This window comes from Marmota monax, unplaced genomic scaffold (assembly GCF_021218885.2).
Source record: "Marmota monax isolate L192 unplaced genomic scaffold, Marmota_monax_Labrador192_F-V1.1 WCK01_AAM20220418_F8-fsc00237, whole genome shotgun sequence".
NCBI classification, from domain to species: domain Eukaryota; kingdom Metazoa; phylum Chordata; class Mammalia; order Rodentia; family Sciuridae; genus Marmota; species Marmota monax.
In genome coordinates, this window is record NW_026694627.1 from 374,746 (window position 1) to 399,396 (window position 24,651).

General features: G+C 61.3%; 1 protein-coding gene across 5 annotated transcripts in view; it reads right to left on the minus strand.

Annotated features, from left to right (window-relative positions):
* Window positions 1-24,651, minus strand: part of Clip2 (CAP-Gly domain containing linker protein 2) — a 57,254-nt gene that overhangs the window by 22,383 nt on the left and 10,220 nt on the right. For all 5 annotated transcript variants that reach the window (XM_046422779.2, XM_046422777.2, XM_046422780.2 and 2 more), the window contains exons 2-8: window positions 21,163-21,367; window positions 10,780-11,327; window positions 5,441-5,565; window positions 4,376-4,589; window positions 3,722-3,919; window positions 2,789-2,892; window positions 1,386-1,446 (exon numbers count right to left, since the gene is read on the minus strand). In XM_046422779.2, coding sequence (XP_046278735.1) covers window positions 1,386-1,446; window positions 2,789-2,892; window positions 3,722-3,919; window positions 4,376-4,589; window positions 5,441-5,565; window positions 10,780-11,327; window positions 21,163-21,292 — 1,380 coding nt within the window. In that variant the 5' untranslated portion in view covers window positions 21,293-21,367. The remainder of the gene's footprint in view (window positions 1-1,385; window positions 1,447-2,788; window positions 2,893-3,721; window positions 3,920-4,375; window positions 4,590-5,440; window positions 5,566-10,779; window positions 11,328-21,162; window positions 21,368-24,651) is intronic.

Here is a 24,651-nt window from a genome sequence, read left to right on the forward strand (position 1 = left end):
GCTCCCGGTCTCTGCCCCGCCTGTCCTTGCAGGGCATGGATTCCCCGTATCCCTGGGGACTGGCACTGGCTGGGGAACGGGAGCTCTGTTCTAGCGACCCCAGCTGCTTTCCCACAACCCAGCCCAGCCCCTGTAGGGGGACAGCTGCCCGTGAGAAAAACTGGCCAAATGTTTGGCTCTGAGGGACACAGGTGTCAAAACGGCCTGATGCCACCTCAAGCCATGCAGACCTGCTGACAGAGGCCACTGGCAGAGACTCTACGCAGGGTGCACGTCCCCCTCCCATTGCCCAGTCGGGATGGCCCAGGGACAGGATCCCAGTGCAGTTTTGCTGGTGGGGAACTGGAGGTCAGGGGTCTTCGCGTGGCTCTCGAGGTCAGAAACTGTGATTTCTGATTTGAGCTCAAAGCTCACTGCTGAAGCAGTATGATAGGGTTCCCAGAGTGTGGCCCCCGGACGGCACCATCACGTGGGGGAAGGCAGCTTCTGGGGTCCCAGGCCTGCCAGGGATGGCCCAGCCTGCCCTCTAGGACACAGGCTCAGGGACTCAGGGACCCTGAGGGACTCGGCCTCCTTCCTTTACAGAGCAGGAAACAGGCCCAGGAGAGGGAATAGCCAGAACCAGAGAGGGGAAGGGAGTGATCTCGCTGTCCCCATTCCATCTGCCAGCTCTGGGAGCTCTGTCCCTTGTCACATCCCAGGAGGCAGAAGGTGCTCTGGCCCCTTCAACTGTGGCCCCAGGAGCCCTGTGGTCTCTGAGTGGTCTGGGGAGGCTCCAGGGCCACATCCATTGGCCAACTGACCTGAGTAGCCCCCCCCTGGACCCGACGGGTGGGTGTGACTGCAGAGGGAAGGGCGCCTAGAGCCAGGAGTGAGGGTGACAGCTGGAGGCCCAGCGCCCAGGACAGTGAGGGTCGGGGCCGAGTCCTGCTGGCTCAACTCGGCATGTCCCTCTGCCTTTCTGAGCCTCAGTTCTCTGTGCCTTCGGAGACCCCACGAGCTTCCAGCCAGACAGCACCTGGAGTCCCAGGTGAACCGACGGCCCAAGGGACAACTCTGGGGCTATTGCCCAACGGGAAGGGACAGGAAGTGCACTACTTCATTCTCAGGCCCAGCTGGTGTCCTCACTGCCCTGATCCATCCTGTCCCCCACCTCAGCCACCAACACAGGCTCCTGTGGGGTTCTGACAGAGCCATTCCCACCTCCGCTCTACTCGGATGTTTCCTGGTGGCCTCTCCCGCTCTTCCAGGTGTGACCCCTCCTCCCTGTTCCCGTTGCGACCCCCCAGCCTCATCCCAAGGAGGCCCACAGTGCTGCCAGCACAAGCCGGCAAGCCCCCCAGCGGGATGCTGCTGGGTCAGCTCAGGGAGGGCCCGAGCCTTACCTCCAAGTCCCCCTTGGTGATGGACTCCTCCTCTACCCGGAACTGCAGGTCCTCCACCTTCCTGCAGGGGGGAGAGAGGGGACTGACTGCCTGGCCTGGAGGAGGGCTGCACCAGGTCAATGGCGGCAAGAAAGGCGAGGTCCGAGCCCAGACCACGCGGAGGGACCGTCCCCAGGAGCAGAGCTCTCTGGAGGCCTCCAGATCTCCCAGCCCACCCTGCACTCTGAGCAGGACCTTCCTTTCTCCTGGGGTGGCTGGGGGGAGAGAGGATGGTGGACTAGTAATGGAGTCACCACCATGTTAGTGAGGGCTCCGCACGGAGCAGATGCTGCCAAGTGGACCAATCTGTGAGCTGGGAGGAAGGACAGAGGGTCAGAGAGGGCAAGTTGCCTGCCCAAGGTCACCCAGCAAGCACAAGCCAATGCTGGCCCCTAGTGGACACAATTTCTGCAATGCCTTACAGAACTGCTTTCGATGATCAGCTTCAGTACCATTGCCATGGGAGCCAGATGTGTGGGCTTCGATGACAATGGCCTCTGATGACCGTCTCAGCAGATAGAAATAAACCCTCGTTTCTGGGAGTCAGACAGAAACAGCAGCCTGAGGAGCCCAGGCCCTGGCTGAAGGCCCCAAACACAGATGCAAGTGCGGGCTTGGGCCGGGGCACGGTGGGGGGCTGGAGGGTGGGAGGGGGAGAGGCTCTGGGACCAGGCGAACCTGCCCACATCACTCCGCCTCCCTCCTCGGGCTGGGCTGGTGGGAGGCACAAACATCTGACTTTGCAGGGTTTGTTGGTACCGTGACCCCCTGGCCAGGAGCTTTCCTGGGAGGAGGGGACGTATGCCCCATCCTTGGAGCTGCCTCAGAAAGAGACGGGATGTCCCCACGGCCCCTGTGGTGGGGCAGGAAACAGCAGCACCCCCTAGGTGCGCACCGGGTCTGCTTTCCGCCTGCGATATGGCAGCCCCCAGGCTCATCCTAAGAGGGGACAGTGCTTGGCTGGCACCACGCAAGGCGTCCCGTGTCCTTCTGCTGCCGTCTCTGGGCCTCAGCTTCCTGGCATGTGAAGTGGGGACCAAGCCCCAGGATAGGAGCTAGAAGCTCTGTGCAGGGGACCTGGCCCAGGGGCTCAGTGGCAGCCATGTGGGGCCCTGACCCCAGTCTTGGCTCCCAGGAGGGCCAGGCTGGTCTCCTGTGATGTGCCACTGGCCGGTGGGAACGTGCAGTCTACAGCGCGCAGACACAGCATCCATCTGTGCCTGGACTCTGCGGGAGCTCTGCTCCCGTCACCCAGTGTCCCCACTCAACAGGCAGGTGACCAAGGCCCAGGGATCAGGCTCTAGTCCAGGTGACAGTGCTGGGGTGGCAGAGCAGGACTGGAGCTGGGGCCGGGCCCCGCGTACCTCCGCTCCTCCTCCAGCTGGTTGGACAGGTCCACCTTCTCCTTCCGCACGCTCTCCACCAGCAGCCGAGCCCGCTGCAGCTTCTCCTCTGCCTCTGCAACATACTGGCCCGAGCAAGGGCCACGGCAGGGTCAGGGCCAGGCCCCCGGGGCGGGCATGGGGTCCAGCAGGGGCCGAGGCAGGGCAAGGAGGGCGAGGGCATGCCTGGATGCCCCGCAGCCCCTGCTCCCCGGGCAGGCGCAGCTGGGCGGGCTGACGCCCAGAGACCCAGCAGGAATGGCAGAGGAGGCCCCGCCCAGGGGACTGCCAGATGCATGAGGTTGGCCCAAGACCGTGGCCCAGTTCCTCCCACTTCCCAGCCACCAGGCGGAGGCCCCCACAGGCTTTTTAACTGAAGGGGGCTGCCCACGCTGGGCAGGCGCCACATCCCTAGCCTCGGTGAACCTGGCTTTCGTGATCTGGGCGTGGGGGCTGTCACTCAGAGACATCAAGGGATGAGACAGCAGCGGCCCCAAGCTTGGGGCAAGGGCCCTGCCCCGAAACCCAACCCCAGATGTGCTCAAGAGCATGACACGCAGACGGCTATGTCCCCAAGACGTCCCGGTGGTATTATATAGAAGAGAAAGACTAGAAAGTGTAAATGACAGCAGGGGTTGGCCACGTCACAAGGACACAGGTCACGATGATGGCCACACAGCCACTAACTTAGTGAAGGATTTTCATGACCTAGAAAAGCTCGCACTCCCGCAGGACAGGCGGCTCCGTGGCTGGGCTCCCAGAAGGGCCCGGGGAGGCCACTGGGCGGCTGCGGGTCTGGAAAGTGGGGCGAGCGCGCTGCTGGTGCACGCTGGGTATTTCTCTGCGTGTGAGTGGCACTGGGGACTGGCAGGAGGGGTCTTGGTGGACCTGGGGGCCCCGTGGCTTGGCGCCCACCTGCTCATGCTGAGCCTTGAGCAGGGCGATCTCCTTCTCCACCTCGCAGATGTGGCTGGTGGCCTTGGCCACCTCGGCCCGCTCCAGGTCCCGCTCGGCCAGCAGCTGCTCGATGTGCTGCTGCTTCTCCTTCAGCGCCTCCTGCAGCGCCGTGGTGCCCGAGATCTTGCGGGCGTAGCGTGAGGAGGTCTCCGTGAGCTGTGGGGGTGCAGGTGGGACTCAGGGACCGCGGCACCAAGGTGCCTGGACCCTGGGGCCTGCTCTCTCCTGGCCAGTGCCTGGACACCCCAAGGCACACCGTGACGACGTGGTTCAGGGAACTCCGGGCCGGTTCCTCCCAGACCCCGAGGGGCCCTGCGCCCAGGCCGGACGGAACAGGGTCCCGTGCCCACTCCTGGAGCAGCCTCCTCTCCACCACACGGGGCTTCCACCAGCCTCTCTGAACCCTGCACGGACCCTCCGTCCCCCCAGGAAAGGCATGGGCGACCACTGCGGCAGGACACAGGAGCAATGAATGGAAATGGCTCCGTCACTCCCAGGAAACACGGGCACCTCCGTGTTTGTTCAAAACCCCAGACTGTGGGACACTGGGAGCCGGGGCAAGCAGAGGGCAGACTGGGACACCGGGTCCCACCCTCTCCAAGGCCCCCTCACCAGGCCACTGCGGCTGGGCCGGCCCCCGACGGAGGAGGCCACAGAGCTGACGGAGCTGATGGAAGAGCTGCTGGGGCTATGGGTCAGTGCAGAGACGCCCATGGCCATGCGCTTGGTCTTCTTGGCCTTGGCCGGGCTGGTGGATGGGAAGCCGATGCGGAGGACCTTGTGGATGGGCGCGAAGAGACCAAACTTGGGTGGGCACTGGAAGTACCTAGGAAGCAGGGGAGACCCAAGCTGCCACCGCGGCCCCACAGCCGGGTACCACCTCACCTCCCACCTCTTCTAAGCCCAGCAGAGACGGGCACCTGTCTCTGGCCACCCGCACCTGGGCAGAGCCCTCCAGACAGAGGACAGGATTCTCAGAGGAATGGGGGTGACCAGGGCCCCAGGGTCCCTGCAGCTGCGAACACCTGCTTTTGGGGGGTGGGGAGACACCAGTCATAGGACTCAAGTGCCCATCCCTTTACGGGGATGTTCATCTCACCTCCCCAGTGTTGTCTACATTCACAAACGAGGACATTAGGCTCAGAGAGGTCAAGAGACTGGCTCACCATCACACAGCTGTTTGGTGGCATGTTGGGGTACAAAGTCCCCAAACTTGGCTCCCAAAGGACCCCCAGCCATGGCTGCAGCCCTGTTCTCACAGATGTCCCTAATCACCCCCAGATCAAGGAGTCCCATGAGCTCTCTGTCCAGGAGTCCCCCAAACAGAGAAGCAAAAGCCAGCAGAGGACACCTTGGGCTGGGCCAGGCAGGGGCGGCTGCCTGGCAGCTCCTGAGTTGAGAGCGGATGAGAGACACCCACCCCCAAACAGGAAGGCAGACGTTGTCATGGAAACCGTGGACTCTTCTGTTCCCAAAGCCACTCCAGTCCTAGGCGGCACACCGGACCACAAGGTCCCACCAGGTGCTCACGCGCTGGGGGGCTGCCACTGTCCCACCCCCTGGCCAGCAACCCACCTTCATGCCAAGTAAAGGGCGCTCCAGCTCAGGGCCCACCTCGCTCCCAGCCCACCCAGTCCCTGTTGCCCCCTCCAACAGTCCTGGGGAAGCCCCGAGTACCTGGTGCCTGCCACAGCCCCGTCATTCTTCCCAAGGGGCTCATCCAGTTCCACGCCACACCACTCGCCCTTGGCAAAGTCTGTCTCCCCCACATACCGCACCACACCAGTCTTCGTCCCACCAACCTGTTGGCACACAGAGAGATGGGTCTGGAGGACGAGGCAGGCACCATGGAGACAGTGTGCGCACCTGGACTTATCCCATATGGGCAGGGGGCACACGAGGAAGAGGAGGCTCACGAACAGCTGGGAGGGACGCAGGTTCCAGTGCCTCCCAGTCTGACCCATGCGAGAGCACAAACAGGCTGGGGAGGGACATGTATCTGCACTCAAATGCAGCCACCGACAAGCTGTGTGAGCCTCACCAACATCTCTGAGCCTCACCACCTTCATCCATAAGGACTTTTGTGAAAATTAAGTACTGTAGATAGAGTCGGATACTAGAAACGCATCACAGGTAGCCCTGAAAAGCAGTTTGAAGGGTGGTGTGGGGACCCTGCCAGGGAGGAAGTTACTGTTAACAGATCCAGAGTTTCTGTTTTGCAAGATGAGAAAATTCCACGGGTTTGCTGTGCAGCAACGTTGAGTGTGTTTAATGCTGCTGGCCTGTGCATTTGGGGCTGGGACGGTTGATCCTATGTCATGTGGTCTTTACCACAGTGGAAAAAAAAAAAAAAAATCACAGGAGAGGATAATAAGAAAGGTGGCTCGGGAGGCTGAGGCAAGTTCAAAGCCAGCCTCAGCAAAAGCAAGGCACTGAGCAACTTAGTGAGACCCCATCTCTAAATAAAATACAAAAGAGGGCTGGGGATGGGGCTCGGGGGTTTAATCGCCCCTGGGTTCAACCCTTGGTACCAAAAAAAAAAAAAAAAAAAAGAAATGTGGACATTACCGTAGCAGTTGTTTTAAAATTCCAAAGTCCCAGCTGCACTTGTGAGTATCTGAGTCAAATACCTGCAGAGCCATCAGGAAAGCCCCAGTTTCTCTCCTCTCCCCAGAAACAATCGCTTGGAACAGGGGTGGGGGTGGGTGGTGGTGACGGGACACCACTCTCCCATTGACCTCCCTGTCTCTGAGCAGCATGCTGACGACCTCAAGGTTTTGATTTTTACTGTCTCAGCTGATACAAAGCTGGGGTGACATTCTGACTGCATCCCCTTCACTTGTGCCTTGGTTTCTGCAGGGCTGGGGCTGGAGTCCCGGGCCTCGAGCGTGTGAGGCGGAGGCGCCACCTCTGAGGCCCACTACCCTCGCTCTGAAGTGCAGCTGGATGGACCCTATAGAATCTCCGAGTCCCCCGCTGTCCAGGGTCCCTTGCAACTCTCAAAGCCACATGCAGTCCCAGCCCGTATGTGGGAGCACCTGTCCACCCAGGAGCCCCGCGGCATGTCTATGTCCCAGGTTCTGTGGCTTCTCCTTCCCCCTGCGGGCTGCTGTCCTGGCTGCCCAGGGGCCAGGCACCTGCCGACCATGGGGCGCTGCTCCAGTCCTTCCCGACCCCAGCCTCCCTCCCCGGGACCCCTCCTTCTGCAACCCCAGCCCCTGCGCCCTCAGCGAGCGCGAGTTCCTGCTGGTCCTCTCTGCCCTTGCCCCTCCCTTTTTGCCCTCCTTTCTCAGACATCTCCGACACCTCCACGGGGCTTATTTCTGCACTCACGTCTTTCATCTCCAGAGCGCCTTGGCTCACCCAATAGGAGTCCCTGTGAACATTCACACCATATGAATATTCATGAGCACGAATATGCATGTTGAGTGGCACCGTGTTTGGCTCATGCCTGCATCACCTTCTCTTGTTCTCATTTTCCCTGGAGAAGCTTCTTGTCATCTCCACCATGGAGGGCACAGCTTGGGCCACCAGTGTCAGCGGGTGAGAGAGGAGGAGACCGGCTGGGGACAGGACTCCGCCTCCAGAGCAGAAGTGTTCCCCTTACCCTCCTTCCTCAGCCCACACTGCCTGGATCCCCTCACCCGAAGGTTGTCTTGGACCCCCTTCTGGGGCCAAGTGTCCATCCCACAGAGGGATGGAGGAACAGCCACCAGGGTCAGGGCGGGGACTAAAGATTTTTCAACCAAGCCAGGCATGGTGGCTCGTGACTGTAATCCCAGCAACTTCAGAGGCTGAGGCAGGAGGATTGTAAGCTGGAGGCCAGCCTCAGTAATTTATCAAGACATTGTCTCAAAATAAAAAATAAAAATAAAAAAGGGCTGGGGATGGCTGGGGTCATGGCTCAGCAGTAGAGCGCTCGCCTCGCACATGCGAGAGACCCTGGGTTCGATCCTCAGCACCACATAAAAAAATAAGTAAGTGAAATAAAGGTATTGTGTCCAACTACAACTAAAAAAAATAAATATTTTTTAAAAGGGCTGGGGTGTACCTCATAGTAGAGCCTCCCTGGTTCAACCCCCAGTTTCATTAAAATAAAAAAAGGCAGCCGTGACTTTGCCTGGCCCTGAAGGTCACACAGTGGGAATAACGCAGCACATCGGCTGTTCAGGCGGCTGTCACTTACCAATACATGTGATGGCCTTTCTAGGCCAAATGGCTTATTTCTTCCCATTGCCGAAAAACGTTCCGATGGCAGATGTGCCACCGCCCAAGGCCACACAAGGTCCTCCCAGTGGCGAGGCTGAGTTGTGACCATTGGGAACCTGCTGCTTTGAGCAGCGGTGGTGGGTTGTATGGCTTCCAGCTCACCTGGGTGAACACCAGGGGGGTGACAGCTGGGTCACACAAAGACATGTTTACTTTTATTAGAAACGGCCAACTGTCCTGAGTGGGAGTGACAGTCGTGTGGCTCCCGGCCACCCCAGGAGCGGTGTCATCGGTGTCTGGGCCTCGCCCCCACACAGGCCGGCTCTGCACCCTGCAGAGTGGACACCCCTCACTGGGATCCGCTCCTGTCTCCACCCAGAGTCCCAGGAATGTCCGCTCCAAGGCAGGCTTTGCTGAGTGAATAAAAGAGGTGGCCGCCACTGCCCCTTCCTGTGCCCCGCAGGCTGTTATTCAGGGCCAGGCCACCGTCCCTGTGTGACAGTGGACAGGCCCAAGGTGACAAGGCACAGCGTGCTGGACACAGTGCCCGGGTCGGGGCTCGCTCCCAAGGGCAGACTGCAGCCTCGGTGGGCTGGGAGCCCGAGTGCCAGCCCCTGGCGGACCAGCCCTGCTGCTGGGCCAGCTGGACGGTCCTCCCCGTGTGCCCAGCCTCTGGGCACTGGATACCCGACACAGAGAAGTGTCCACTCCCTGCAGGGAGCAGGGACCCAAGGCTGGTCAGTAGCATGCAGAGCCTGAGCTTCCCACTCCACAGGGGTGAGGAACCCGCAGGGGGTCACGCATCCTGCCTCCCCTGGGACCTGCCCTGCAGCCGGCTGGCTCTTGACCTCGGATCCCGAACCCACACTGGGCAGCAGGGAACCTGCCTCTCAGGTTTTCTGCAGTCTCCACTGTGAACAGGCGAAGCCCAGCGCCACCAGGGCCTCCCAGGCCAGCCTCGGGGTGTGCTCCTGCCCCGAGGCTCCTTGCTCCCTGCTCAGACCCCTGCTCCTCTCCAGCTTCTCTGGTCTCTCTGGCCACTGGTCAAGAAGCTCCTGGGGCTGGGGACATGGCTCAGTTGGTGCAGCGCTTGCCTCACATGCACAAGGCCCTGGGTTCACTCCCCAGCAACCCAAAAAAAGAAGTGTATGTCCCTGTCACCTGGTTATACCCAGCTGCAGACCATGTCTTAAAGCTCTGGTCCTTAAGGAGGCCCTACTGGGGAAGTGGGGTGCAGTTCTTCCAGGTCCTGGAGGTGTGCCCTTGAGGGGGGCTGGGGGACCCCAGCTCTTCCTCTTCCTCTTTGCTCCCTGGCTATGAGGTGAGTGGTTGGGCCCCACCGTCCCCCAGCCATGACGTGCCACTCCATGCCCAAAGACACAGGTTAATCAATCACGGACTGCAGCCCCCAAGGCCCTGAGCTGAAATAAACCCTTTTTCTTTGTAAGTTAGCTGCTTGGGTATTCGCTACAACCACGGACCGCTCTCAGCATGCCGGCCACTCCCCAGGCTCAGCCCTAACAACGTCCCCCAGGAAGCCCCCCAGGCCAGGCCTCTGAGCCACCGGGACTGCTGCTTCAGGACCTGCAGCCGAGTCTGTGGGGAGATAACCAGGTCTGTGACACCATCTCCCCTCCCCTGCAGGCTCACCACAGGGCCACCCCAGGAGAAGCTCCCGAGGGACAGCCAGCCCTGAGGCAGCCGAGGGGGGCATGGGGCTCAGAGAGAGGTGGGCCTCAGGCTGGTCTGAATCAGGCTCTGTGCCATCACCAGACAGGTCACTCAACTTCTCCAGTCATGGAAAGCAGGGGACAAAGCTACTTCACAGCACCAGCCCGAGGGTCCAACTGGCCCTAGGCACATACACTTCCTCTCCCTCCCCTACCCCAAAGGCTGTTCCCAGAAGCCTCTGGGAGAAACCTTGGTTTGGGGGAGCAGGAGGAGCAGGGTCTACAGGGCAAAGAGAGGGGCCCAGACAGCCATACCCTTGGGGACCCCACTCTGGGGTCTTGGGCTCCAGGTGAGCCCCGCTCTCCCCAGTCAAATGCCTCCCATCGGCTGTTCATGCCAGGCCACCTTCAGGGACCTCCCTGTGTGTTGTCCCCTTCGCAACACTGTGGTCCTGGGAGGGCAGAGACAGCTGGGACACATCAGGTGAGGCTCTGTCCTGTTCATCTTGGTACCCCCCTCAGTCTGGCCATAGCAGGTACCCAGGAAATACTGCCATGTTCAGAGTATAGAAGGACAGATCCAGATTCCAAAGGAACTGGGGGCCACTGTCCACTTTCTAACATTTGGGACCACCAGAGAAGAGGGACCCCTGGAAGGAAGCCTTCAGTGACCCAATTCTCCCGGCGTCAACAACACTGGTCACTCAGGTTATAGCTGACTGGGCGTGGGTACCACCTGGCCCTGGGCAGGGACTGGGAGCACTGGTGCCCAGCCTTCTCCAGGGCACGTCTGGTGCAGCCATGTTGGCAGGCTGGATAAACGGATGTCAAAGATGGCCAGTATTTATGGAGCATTTGAGTAAAAATCAGTGACCGTGTGAAGGCAGGACAGTAGTAACACATTTCAACCTTCCAGTCAGGTGCTATTAAAGTTGCCATTGTGTAGATGGGAAGGCTGAGGCTCAGAGAGGTTCAGATGCTCACTGAGGTTCACACAGCAAGTCTCCAGAGCCTACTTCACCTGGCTCCCTTGTCCCTTGGTTTGGTGCTGATGAGGACATGCCCAATTGTGGACCCCCTGTAAGTCCCCCAGTCCCCTCCCTGCAGCTTGCCTCTCTGGGTGCCACCTGCACTCACCAGCACACGGTCTCCCAGGCGTAGGTCCTTGTCGCCCCGCTTCACAGAGCCGCTGTCCGAGAGGTTGGAGCCTGACTCGTTGCCGGTCTTGACAGAGCTGTTGAGGACGCTCTCCCGCAGCGGGATGACACGGCTGGTCAGCGGGGGCGTGGCCGTGCCGGAATGCAGCGACAGATTCTGCGCGGTGAGCGACTCCACCGAGTGGGCATCGCTGCCCGAGCCCTCGGCCGTGGGCTGCCGGGTCAGCTTGGAGGGCCGCGTGAAGATGCCCTGCAGCGCCGGGCACTCGAAGTAGCGCACTCCGCCCACAGCGCCGTCGTTCTTGCCCACGGGGTCGTCCAGCACCACGCCCGCCCACTGGCCGGGCGCGAACTGCGTCTCGCCCAGGTACTGCACGACGCCGGGCTTCACGCCGTTCACCCACACGCGCTCGCCCACCACCAGGTCCCCCAGGAAGTCGTCACCCACTTCGGCCGCCTTGGAGCTGGGCTTCTCGGGGGCTGCGGCGGAGGACGGTGAGCCCGAGGCCTGCTTGTGCAGTGGGGAGCCTGTAGACAGGGGGGCTCAGGGTTAGGACCAAGCCTGGCTGGGGCACATGAGCCCAGTGAGCAACAGCATGGCCCTGGGCACCCCCTGGGCACTCCCCACCCTCCCAGCCCTTCTGGAAGGTCTCAGCGCTAAGAAGGGCTTCCTGGTAAGCAAGGTCACTTCCACTGCCCAAGGTCACTCAAGATTCATAGACCCATCCTAGGGGATGCCAAGCTGCCACCTCCCCACTAGAGGATTCAGGCCTCAGCTCCTAATCTGGACCCAGATGTTAAGGGAGTGGTCTGTGTCCTCCTCCTTGTCTCAGAGGATTCCAGAACCCACTGCAGGTTCCCAACCTGCTCCTCTGCAGCCTCAGAGCGTCTACCACCAAACTCCCTCCCCACCTCCTCCAGCAGCAGCCCCAGCCCAGGGCCAGGCTCAGACTGTGCCAGGGGTAGCAGGCACCTAACTCGCTCCCTTCTTGGGGCTGAACCCCGGGCTCTGGTCTGAACTGGTGTTGAGGGTCCCCTGGGCCAGCCACTGGGCTCAGAGAGGCAAGGGCCTTGCTCAAGGACATACAGCAGCAATGGGGCTCCAAGGGAGGACGTCTGCTGCCAGGCCTGGGCTGGGTGTGCTGCGGCAGGATAGGGAGCAGCTCACTCAAGGTCACCCACAGAAAGGGCTTGAGCTGTGCTCTGGGTGTGCCTGGCTGGCTCCACTCTGAGCCGCCTGAGGGTTGGGTCCTACGCAGCCTCCTATGCCAACCATCACCCTCTGAGCCACTCCCTGTCCCCAGCCCAGGGTGAGGCTGCCCCCACCATGCCACCGAGTCAAGCATCAGGGGAGAGTTCACAGGCAGATGGGCCTTGGTTTGCGGCTGGGGGCAGAGTACCGCCAGGCCCCCCCAGAGCTGCCCATTTCCAGTCCTTCCCACGGCCAGCCAGAGAAGGGCCAGAGGACAGCGGCTAACACCACCAGAGTACAGCCTGGCCAGGTACTCTCAGGAGCCAGGAAGCCACTGTCCTGTAGGGCTGCAGCAGAAGTATAGGGGAGAGCAGGGTGGGCTCTCTGCCACCAACGCAGCCACCCTGAGCCTGGGCGGTCACCACGGAGCCCTGCCCAGGGGAAGGTGCATCCTGCGTGAGAGCCGGGCTCTTGGGGGTCCAAAGAGCTTCCCTGCACTGGGACGACCACAGGCCTCAGACACCCATCCAGGCTCTGCGCGGGGAGTCTCCCCTCGTCCTCTGCCCCATTTACAGGTGAGACAACGGAGGCTCAGAGCTACCAGGTGCTTCACCATGGCTCCCAGATGGTGGGCAGCAGAGCCGAGCTCCAGCCAAAGGCCTCTGGCTCTTGGTGCCGGCACTTGGGTTCATCCAACAGGGTGTATCAGCACCCGCCATGTGGCCATGGTCACCCCAGAACTTGGATTCCCCTGAGGGATCGGGTCCCAGAGTCTGAGCGAACCCTGCGGCTCTCTACAGAGGAATGGTGTCTAACCCTCCAGCTCAAGGACCCCTGGGTCTTGCTTAAAGGGAAGCTCTGGGTGGGATCCTGGGCTGCGGAGCCCAAGACTCTCCTCTCCCACAATGACTCCAGGAGGCGGGTCCCCGTAGCTGAGGGAGCTGGCCTCAGGGCCCACGGACCTGCAGTCGGGTGCTCTCCCCGTCTCTCTGTCTGCTACAGGCTTTTCCTGGGAGACAGGCGTAAAGTGCTAGGCCACACAAGGGGGTTTCTACGAGAATGATTCATACTCCACCTCAGGGACTAAGACTTGGTCTGGGGGACAGGTCTCTGAGGACAGAATCCAGGGGGGCCCCAGCCCAGTCCTTTTGAAATTTTGAGAAAGGGTCTTGCTAAAGTTGCCCAAGTGGACTCGGCTTTGCAGTCCTGCCTCAGCCTCCGGGGCCGCTGGCACTGCAGGCTTGAGCCACTGCACCTGAAAGGCCCAGGAGGTACAAGAAGGGCTTCCAGGCAGGCTCTGGTGACCTCGGGCAAACTGTTAGAGCCCTCGTGTAGAGCGATGGGCCCTCTGCAGGGTTCCTGGGACGTGAGTCGAGATCCTGCGGCTCAGAGACCTTGGCTGGTTCTGTGCCTGTACGCTGAGCTCCTGGGAGGCCTGCCCTGCTCTGTAACAAGCAGCCTGCATCAGGGACAGGCAGGCCACACATGCTCACAGGCCATGGCCTGCCAGGCTCCCATGCCCCTTGGCTTCCACCAGGTCTAATGGCCCCCTATTAGGGGAGAAGCAGCCTTGAAGGAGAAAACTGCACACACCGTGATGCTCCAGCTCCCAGACCCTCCTGACGTCACCCAAGGACCTGTGGGTTTTGCCGCCGTCATCGACAAGGGTCAGCGCTATGATTACTGAAACGGCAGCTGCCACTTAGAGTGAACAGGGCGCCTTGAGTTCGCCACATTTGTACCTTGCAGATAGGAAATGGGGCAGGGAATGTGCTGAGGTCCCCGGGCCAAAGAGGGCAATCTGGTCAGGCTCCAGAGCCGTCCCCCTGGAGCACACGGGCAGCTGAACCTGGCAGGTGGCAGCCCCTTCCTATCTGTTTCTGGACACTTGCTGTGACAGATCACCAGAGCCCGGCAGGGCCGTCTCTACCTGCCGCCTTTGCTTAGGGCACAGAGGGGGCTTCCTGGGGCTCCGCAGACCCAGGGGACTATTCTTAGTAAGAAGCAGCCTGCTCAGCTGTCCCTGTTCCCAGCTGTCCTACCCAGGGGACCCTCAGGTAATCTCTCCCTGACCCCCGCCCCCTCCAGGGGTCCCAGGCCCATCCACCAGTTGTTTCAACAGCTGCTAAAATCCAGGTCTCAAGCCGGAGGCGCCTGAGCCTAGCCATCTGCTTCTTTCCCCTCTGCAGTAGTCACAGGCTGCCCGCCTAAAGGCCACACCCTCCTCAAGTTCCCCTTCAGCTGCCTGAGGTTGGGGACAACAAAGAAATCCCCCTGGAAGCCCCCATCTCCCCAAAGAGTCCTTGGAGTCATCCTCCCCATGTCCGTGCCTCAGTTTCCCCAGGAGTCCATAAAGGGCGAGGGGCCTGTGGGTGCTAAGCTGTGAAACTCGGCTGGGGGAGGCCTCGCTCAGCCCACACCCCCTCCCAGGTGAGCCCCTGGAAGCTCCCTGAGGGCAGGGCCTGGGCCTTAGGACCCCTGAGTCCACCACTGCCCAGAGCAGCAGGGCCCAGCAAGTACTGTGCCCAGCCTCAGCCAGCACCCACTGGGTGCCTGATACTGCGCCGGCCACTGGGGACCACAGGCGTGGCCGAGAGAGGACCAGCAAGGGGTGGGAGCAGAGGTGGGACACACGGGAACCAGCAGGTCCCATGCCACGTCCCAGGCAGAGCCAAGAAACGGACCGAGAGCGTGGGGGTCTGGCATGGGAAGAGAAGGACTCGGCCTCGAGTGGTCTCCTATGATCTCTTGCCCCAGAAGTCACGGAACCAGCGGCCACCTCACCCTCTCAGAGGGGGCTGACCCGATTGTCCTTTCTAGAGGCCATCAACCCCCAGCCCCCTCTAACAGGAGCGGAAATCTTGGGTCTCTCCTGCACCCTGCGCGACCAGCTCGGACCCCCCCACACCCAGAAGGGGGCTCCCAGCCCCCTGGCTCCCGGGGAACTGGGCGCTGCCTCCCTGGGAGCCGAGGGGCTGGCAGCCCCCTTCTGGGCGTGGAGGGGTCGGCCCTGAGCTGGTCACGCAGGGTGCTAGAGAGAGATCAAGCTCTCCGCACCACCGCAGCCAGCAGTTGGTCATTCACTAAATTCACACCATCTATTTCTTCTTCTGTGTGTGGTGCTGGGGACGCACCCAGGCTCTCACACATGCCACCACCGAGCTGTGCCCCCAGCCTGGTTTTTAAACAATGTCTCTATTACCTGACTTGCAAAACTCCTGAAAGTTCACAATTGGTTCTCAGGAGCCAGCTGGGCCAGTTCCCCTGGATGCAAGGCCCACCTAAGACCCACCTCCCTACAATGCACATGGGAGGAGGAGAAAGAGAAGCCACAGGTCCTGACCTGCCCCACCCCTGTCCAGGGAGTGAGCAGGGCTGGGACCCCCTCTCACGCTGTGCCCACTCCATGATCTAACTCACGCCCTGGCAGCCCTGGAAACTGCCCACACACTACCCTGTTACTCCCTTAAGCCGTTCATAAATCCTTGGGGTCCGCCCTGAGCTGGTCGCACAGGGTACAGGAGAGACCAAGCTTTCTGCTCCTGTTAGAGGGGGCTGGGGGTTGATGGCCTCTAGAAAGGACAATCGGTACAGGACGTGTAGGCCAAGCTGGTTCCCAATAGCTCTGCCCAGCCCAGACCGCGTTCCTGTCCTGTCCAGACCTGCCCAACCAGCAGCCGCGTGCTGCCAGATGTCCCCCAAGGCCTCAAACAACATTCTGATCCAGAGAGACCTCCCCAAGAGCCCGTCTCAGGAGGCCCCAGCCTGCCTTTCACTGGGCCACACCCATCCCCTGGCTGTGCCTCCCTCTCCCAGCCTGCCACTGACCAGGACCCTGAAGTTCAGAACAGCTCCAAAGGCCACACTGCCTCCTGGGTCTCAGACGATCGGAAGGGTCTCGCCCCTGCGCCATCAGAGCAGAAACCCAACCCGTCTCCAGAGCCCCAGCTCATTTCAACGTTGGGGCTGCTTTGCTTCCTCCCTCCCTCCCTCCCTCCCTCCTTCCTTCCTTCCCTCCCTCCTTCCTTCCTTCCTCCCTTCCCCCCTCCTTCCTCCTTCCTCCCTTCCCTCCCTCCTTCCTTCCTTCCCTTCCTCCCTCCCTCCATCCCTCCTTCCCTCCTTCCTTCCTTCCCTCCCTCCTTCCTTCCTTCCTCCCTTCCCCCCTCCTTCCTCCTTCCTTCCTTCCTTCCCTCCCTCCTTCCTTCCTTCCCTCCCTCCTTCCTTCCTTCCCTCCCTCCTTCCTTCCTTCCCTCCCTCTATCCCTCCCTCCTTCCTTCCTTCCCTCCCTCCTTCCTTCCTTCCTCCCTTCCCCCCTCCTCCCTCCTTCCTTCCTTCCTCCCTTCCCCCCTCCTTCCTCCTTCCTCCCTCCCTCCATCCCTCCTTCCTTCCTTCCTTCCTGTGCTGGGGATAAAACCCAGGGCCTCACACAGGCCCCAGAGCCCTGGACCGCTAAAGCCACCCCAGCGGGCCCGGGGTCATTCCTGCTGACCTCTGACCTTTACCCAGAGCCCACGGAATAAAAATATTGAAACGGATAAAGCACAATCCAGGTAAAATATAATATTCTTAGGAGAAAAAAATAAAAGCAAGGGACTGTCATCCTTGACCCACTTCCCAAGGGAATGATTCAGAAAGTATAAAAACCCTTCTGACGTTCACAAAACTAAAAAGCCAGAATCCTAGCACCCCCAGATAGAGGGGCAGGTCCCTAAGCCTCAGTGTCACTCAGACCAGCAAGCAGCCCTTAGAAGCCATTTCTCCAGGTCACATGGAGATGCACTGGTCACATGCTGCCTGGTGGGAAAGTCGCTCTAGCGAGAGCCCCACATGGACACCCGGCACAGATGCAGGGGGAGGGAGCAAGGGATTAGGGAGCAGGGGACACAGGGATCGATTAAGAACCACGAGGGCCCTTGCAGGGACCCGTGAAAAGAGCATGTCATGATCCAGGAGCACGGAGAACTCCATCCTCCACCCTGATAGCCTCAGAAGGGAACAAGGGTCCCAGGCCAGGACCTGGACCCTCGGGGAGGTGGCCCCCGCCCTAACTGCTCCACAGGACACAGTTCCACAGGCTGTGACTAGATATCATGAAAAAAAATTAACCTTTAAGTTCAAATAAGCTTGGGAAACAGCATCTTCAACACAGCTAAAGGGGCTCAAGGTGTTCTCCGCTGGACCCCTGGAGCCTTTAATGCATTCAAAAGCACCCTGGCCACACACGGGGACTGGGAGTAAGGGGAGCACCGGTCACCATCCACACCAGGACCCTCTGGAAACGGGAAGTAGTTGTAATAGAGGTAACACCTTTGTAGTCCCAGTGGCTTGGGAGGCTGAGGCAGGAGGATCATGAGTTCAAGGCCAGCCTCAGCAACGGTGAGGCCCTAAGCAACTCAGTGAGACTCTGTCTCTAAATAAAATAGAAAATAGGGCTGGGGATGTGGCTCAGTGGTTAAGTGCCCCTGAGTTCAATCCCTGGTACCAAAAAAAAAAAAAAAAAAAATAGAGATAATGCCAAGGGCACAGGCACCAAGCAGGAGTGTTCCAGGTGGAGCAGGTCCCCGGCTCTTGGCATCACCTAAGAAATCTCAGCTCCGGACTGCCCTTGTCCCTGTCGCCCATGGCACCTCTCCCCCTCCCACCCCACGGGGCTCCGTCCTCCCGGGGATCACAGCGTGCCTGCCGGGCTGCCTGGTGTAAATCTGTGCCCACCTTAGGCACACGCCTGGGAGATGGACCCACACAGACTCCCCTGCATGCCCCAGCTGAGATGCAGCTGGTCCCCACCCCACATGCCCTCTGTGGTGGCCCCAACTCTGCGGTGGCCCCGACTAAGGAACACACATAAATTCCCACGAGACCCAGAGAGCTTCCTGCTCAAAGCCCCTCCTCTCCCCAGAGGTCACCGGGCAAAGGAGGCAGCCCACAGGGAGCGCCCCTTGCCACAGGGAGCGCCTGCTGGCAGCATCCGCCAGACTTGGGAGGACTGAGTCTGTCCCTCCTGGGCCACCCTGGCTGAGGCAGGGACCCTCCGAAGGTCAGCCATCCGCTGTGGCATCCATCCAGCAACACCGCCACTATGCCACCGTCCCTAAGAAGGGACCTCAGACCACCCACAGGGGTGGCCGACTCCACAATTGCTCAGCATCCTGTCTGAGCCCACGGAGCTCAAAGCCCCCCCCGTCCCCACTGCTCCCAACCTGGTGGACAGCGCTCCCACCCGGGAACCTCGGGAACCAGGAGAGGGTGATGTGGTGGCTTACCCCGGAAAGAACAAAGCCAGCTCCCCATGGAGGAGCCGTGCAGCCGCTGGGCCACCGGGCAGCAGGCGCTGGCCCCCGCTGCCCACTCTGATCAATAGTGGACGACGTCAGGAACGTCAGGCGGCCCTGCCCCCGGCACAGCCCCGGAAGAGCTCAGCTTGGCTCCCCCATCCTGAAGCCATTAGAAAGTTTAGGATGTGGTTAGGGGAGGGGGCGGAGGAGCTGGCCTTGAAGGGAGCGGCTGACCTTGGCAGCCTGCTGGTACCCTTGAAACCACATCCCACCAGGGGTGGCTCGAGAAGGGGCCTGGGAACGGCAGGGACAGACATCTCCCTGCAGACTGGGGCCCGCTGCCATACCTGTGGGCCCTTCGCCAGCTCCATGTCCACAGCACCCACAGGCGCAGGGGCCTGCAAGCTCAGGGTGCCAGGACAGGAAGGCTGTGGAGCCGCCCCGTGTGATGGAGCAAGAGCCCCACCCTCAGGGCCAAGTCTGTCTGTCACGACTCACACACTTGACTTCCACCTCCATGTCTCCAGCGTGAGGCAAGGCCACACTGGGGACAGTAGTGACCAACATTACAAGGACACATGCTCCTCTCATCCCCACCTGCTGGCCACAGGAGCAGAGTGTCTGCAGTTGCGACTGGCCTCGGGCCCCAGGCAGCCCCTGGTGGGAGGCGGCCAGTGTCAGCTCTAGACCAGGGCTGGACCAGGAGTCTCAGCTCCGACCCCACACCCTTGGCCCTGTCACCTGGGCAATTTGACAGAGTGCTCCAAGACCGTGTCTTGTCCTCGTTTTATTGTTAACTTTTCTTGTTGCCCAGGTGCGGCTGCAATTCCTAGGCTGGAGCAACCTCCTGCCTCAGCCTCCCGAGCAGCTGGACGGCAGGCCAGTCATCTTGTCTTTACCGTGAAGAGAGGGGCGGGCCTGGGAGCGCACACCTCTGACCCCAGCTGCTCAGGAGGCTGAGGCAGGAGGATGGCAAGTTCAAGGCCAGCCTGGGCAACTCAGGAAGGCCCCCGTCAAAATAAAAAGGCCTGGGGGGACATGGTCCAGTGTAAAGTGCCCCTGAGTGTGACCCCCAGTGTTGCTACAAATAAATAAAAACAAATTTAGAGAAGGTGACACCGGGGTTGTTCATGAGGAAGAGCTGCCTAACCACCCCCACAGAGCTTGTGCCAGGTGGGTGACAAACACTGTCCTTCACAGGTGAGCATCTCTGGGGTGGGGCCACAGCACAGGGACTGGAGAGCCCTTCGAGGACCCGCCCGCCCAGTGGGCGCCTCAAGCACAGAGCGAGCACAGTGGTGGCTTGTGCCTGCCCGCTCCACTCGGCCGCCCCGGGGTCCTCGGCCAGGTCCCCAGAGCCCTTCTTATTAGGGCCAGGAGGGATACCTTGGCCACTGCAGCCCAGCTGCCCCTGCCTGAGGTTTAGTACCAGGCCCAGAAAAGGCATAGACCTGTGGTTCAAGGGGAGGCCACGCCCTGCAGCAGCCTCTAGCTGCAGCCTCCAGGCTGAGCCCCGCCTCCCACCCCAGGCCCACAACAAACTGCAAGCGCCTGGGCACCAGTGTCCTTGCCTGGGCAAGCCTGCCCTGACTGCCTCTGGGCAGTCTCGGATACCTGTCCTGTCCTCCCTGCTCCCGCAGGTGCTCCCAGACGCCCTCCCTCCTGGGCCCTCTCACCCTCCCACACCCTGCTATTCCTGCAGCCTTGGCTCTGGGGACCTGCAGGACCCTCCCAGCTCCATGGGGTGGGCAGGGGCAGCCGCCAGGCCGCATCCCTTGCCAGACTCTCTGCCCAGGGACTGAGCTCATGCTTTGGGAGGCAGCCGAGCACTGATTCCCAGAGCACATGCCAACTGACACGCCAGCCCCCAGCCACTGCCAGTGCCCTCGTGCACGGTGCCAGCCTCGGACAGGGGGTGGGCACCCTAGAATTATAGAGAGCAGTTCTGCAGGCGAGTGAGGGAGGCTGAGAGGCCAACGGGGAGGAAGGGACTGTCCTCACCTGGCACTCCCATCTGCCCCTCCCCCAGGACTCCTCGAGACCCTGGAATAGGACAAGGCAGGTCTGTGGTAGCCGGGATCCCCTGCCCCACACCCAGGTTTTGCTCCCAGCTCACTGCCCCGAGCCTGGGTGGATTCGCCTGGGTGTCTGAATCCACCCGCTAAGGCAGCAGCCAGCCCCAGGGGGGAGGCAGGCACTGGGCGTCACCAATGGCCACAGGAGGGACAGGCACACCTTCCTTTGTCTCTAGAACTGCCCAGCAGGAAGCAGACCCAGGGTCCCCCAGCTCCTGCCCCCAGGGGCTTCCAGACCGCAGGGCCTGAGATTAGGGAGCAACCAGGGGTCACACTGCAGTCCTAAATTGATGTCACCATCACTCAGCACAGAGGCAGAGGCACAGCTGACTGGGAAGGAAGATGAACTCAGCTCATGTTTATCATCAGAAAAAAGCAAATACACAGCAGCTACCCTCTGGCAGGAAGGCAAAGGCCAAGGTCAGGTGACAAAGGCTACCAGGGCAGGGGTCTTCTGGAGAAGATTGGCTGGGAGCAGAGGCTAGCCCCGAAGGACAGTGGGGCTTCTGGAGGGAGGGACTGAGGCTGGAGCACTCAACCTGGCTGTGCCCATGGCCCTAGTGACCTAGGCAGGTGCCAGACCTCCGTGGGCCTTCTTTCCCCTCTCAGAGCAGGGCCATGGGTGTGCCCACCTCCCCAAGGGGGTAGCACAGAGAGGGCTGTTCAAAGCCTGCTCAGTAGTTAATTAAAAGGATCACAGATAGACATAAAGAAGAACTTGCAGTGATCCACTGGCCCCCAGGTTGGTCACACAGCAGCCTGTGTTCCCAGAAAAACCCCCTTCCCCACACAGCTCCCTGCCCGCCCTTGATCCCACGCACCTTCCTTGGAGCCAGTGGCCGCTGCCGCCGCCGCCGCAGAGGCCGAGGCTGACCCAGAGGACGTCCTGCCCATGGGGCTGGAATGCTTTCCCCCGCGGCCAGGGGGCTTCAGGCCACTGGGTTTCTGCATGGTGGAGCCACTCGGAGGGTGGATGAGGGTGGGCGCAGGTCACGTTCTCTCTGCCATCCTCTCTTCCTCACCTGCCTGCGGGTAGGAAACAAGAAGCTGCATCGTAACCATGGTAGGCACTCACAGGCGCGGGCCCCGCCAGGGCTCGTCCACCGCAAACACGGCCACGCCTGTCTCCCGGAGCCAGGTGGTGGCAGCCCCATAGCTCCAAATGCTGACAGGCACCCTCACAGGACTCTGGCACCCCCACCCTGTGCACAGGGACCATCGCCACACCAATTCTAGGTGGGGAGACAAAGGCACAGAGACGCAGCAGACGGGGGCCCAGGTCACACAGCATGGCGGTGGGTCCAGGTTGGAAAGCAAAGCTAACCCGTCAGGATCTGCAGGAAGGGCTGCATCAAGCCCAGGAGGGCCGAGCTGAGTGACCTCCCCCAGGCTGGGTATGGCTCTCCCTAGTCAGGCAACCCCAGGGGGGCACGTTCCCAAGGCCCCAGGCCCTGCAGGACCCCCCAGCGTTTCATGTCCCTTCTGAGGTGGCCTGGACCAGGCAGCACCTGATTCCCGCCATTAGCCTGTTCCTCCACCTTGCTTTTTGGCTCATGGTCCTGCTCCCACTGCCCATGCATTCCAGGCTGGGGACACACAGAGGAGGCTGTAGGCCACCTGCCTCACCCCACACCAGGCGGGGCCTGCCCTCTGGGTACCTCTCCACCATTACAGCTCCACAGTGCCCTGTGACAGAGACACGGGGACAGTTCAGCAGGTGGAGGGACACCTCAGCAGGCGGGGGGACACCTCAGCAGGCGGGGGGACACCTCAGCAGGCAGGGGGACACCTCAGCAGGCAGGGGCACCAGCATTCTACAAGGGGGCTCCTGGCGGGGCAGAGCTCCAGGCTCCCAGGAGACCTAGGATCGCCTGGGAATGGTTCTTAACTCCACCGTCATGCACAGGGTCCAGGGGCCGTGGGGTGCACGAGCCTTGGGCAGGGAGGGCTGGTGGGGCTCACTGTGGCCATGTCCATCCCACCCAGTCCTGGGGAGCACTGTGCAATGGGGACAGGTGGAGGGGAGAGCACCGTGGCCTTGGGACCGGGGACAGGCAGTCTAGGCACCTTGCTCTGAGGCCATGGGGATGTCACACCCAGCAACATTCTTGTCCCACCCCTGGTGGCAGAACATCATTCCCCTCTGAAGAATTCGACAATTTCCGTGGATGATCCTGCTCCCGCTCCTGCAGTGGAAACGTGGCCCAGGCCCGGCCATCCCAGCCCCTGCACTTGGCTGAAGGAAGAGCATGCATCCAGGGAACATCAGGTCCGGATCTGCTGGGTCCTTTAGAAGTGGTGCGCTCCCTGCTCTGAGGCCACCTGGGTGTGTGGTGGACGCCAGGGATGTCACCTAGGTGCCATCCCGTTACCTCGTGGAAGAGCCTGCCCCAGCCTGCTCACCAGGAAAGCAGAGCCGAGCCCCTTGGTCCGGAGAGCCTGGATCCAGCCGAGCCTGCAGCTGGCCACGAGAGCTCTTCCCCATGCCAGCTCACACACCCCCACGCTAGCTCACACCTTCACCAGCTCACACCCCCCATGCACACGTGCACTGCTTCACTTTTTTTTTTTCCTAAAACTATCTGAGGGACACTGTCACTTGCAACCAAAAGAGATCTGAGTGCTGGAAGCCAACCTGCACAGCAGGAATATGCAAAGAGGAGTCCTCACAATTGGCTTAGGCCAGCAAAATGTGTCCTGGCACAGCCAGGGGAGGGGACACTAAAACCAACATTCCAAGTCCCTGGTGCGCTGGGGATTCTGGAGGCCGGGAGCCACTTGGTCGGGCCGGGGGACCGGGGGCTGCTCCCTCGCTGTCACTGAACCAGCAGCAAGAGCCTGCAAGGTGGCCTCTGGTGACAGTGGATGTCACCGGGTCTTCTTTACCAGGCCGTCCTTGGTCCTGACCCAGAAGCCTGGCACAAACGGTGAGTGATTGAGTAAACGAGGTGGTCCAGCGGGTGGGGCCAGGATACCTTCACCTCCTCAGAACCCTCACAGTGACCAGCCCAAGTGGCCACCCAACCCGGCCACTCTTAGGGCAACCATTCTGGCCTCCCCGCTAGCCAGCATGCACCCGGGAGCGAGGACTAGGTGAGAACTGTGTCCCTGGCATTGGAGGCTGCCCAGTCCCTTGCTGCCGACGCCCCGGACGTCCTCACCACCAGCTTGACACTTCCCACCTCCAGGTCCCGGGGGGCCTCTCCTCCGCCTGCCTCACTTCACCTACTGGACACCTACACGCCGCCCCCTCGAGGGAGGCTGCCAGCAACCTGGCCCTGGAGACCTGGGACTGCTCGCCTGGGGGGTCCTCTGTGCATGGAGCCTCCTGGGAATCTGCGGGTGAGCCCAGGCTGGTCAGCGTCTGTCCCCTGAGAACACAGCCAGAGACAGCAATCCAGAAACCCTACATGGGGACACACCTGAAGTGACACAGAGGGCACAAGTCCCCAGGGACAGCTCCCACAGGTGCCCTCCTGGACCACAGCGATGCCTGTGAGCCTGCTGCAGGCCAGGGGTTCACTGGATGTGGCCTTAGTCCCCTTGGTCCCCTGGCGAGAGGTAGTGTGGCCTTCTTATAAGGGGAACACCAGAGGCTCAGCAAAGTTCAAGACTCACTCAAAGTCACCGCCAGCCACTCTGTGCTGGAATCGGACCCAGGATTGGCCCCTCCCTGCCTCCCAGCCTCCCAGCAGGGCCCTGGAACAGCATTTATGAGACCCCTGTCCTCTGGGGACAATGTCTGCCCACTTACTGAGGCTCACAAAGGAGACCAGGGAGCTGGCCGGAGGACCAAAGGGAGGACCAAGGGGGCATTCAGTCATGGGCGACCAGCAGGGGCAGGAGAGGGAGCAAGGGGGAGTAGCCTGGCCCAGGGACACAGGGAGGGGGAGGGAGAGGCTCATGGTGGCGGGAGGGGGGAGGGGCTGTGTGACTCAGCCTCGCTCATGGGACACAGGAAGCCAGCCGAGATGCTTGGGAAACATGGTGATAAACTGGCCTCTGGCCACACTGTGGCTGGGGCTGGCGGGGGAGCCAGATGGGAGGAGGGCTCCCACCCAGTCAGGAGCCCAGCTGCACCCCCTGTGCGTGGGGAACAGCGCAGAAGACTGAGGAGGGGACACACCCGGGAGCCCCAGGCACAGCCTCAACTCTCCCACCTCATCAGGATCCTCCAGGGACCAGGCTCAGCTGGGATGGGCTGGCCGGGTGGGTGACCTGAGATGGACAGGCCCTCTGTGCCACCGTCAGTGCCTTTTTCCACAGACAAACCGGCCGCACTGCAGGGTTCCCATTTCAGCGCCTGACAG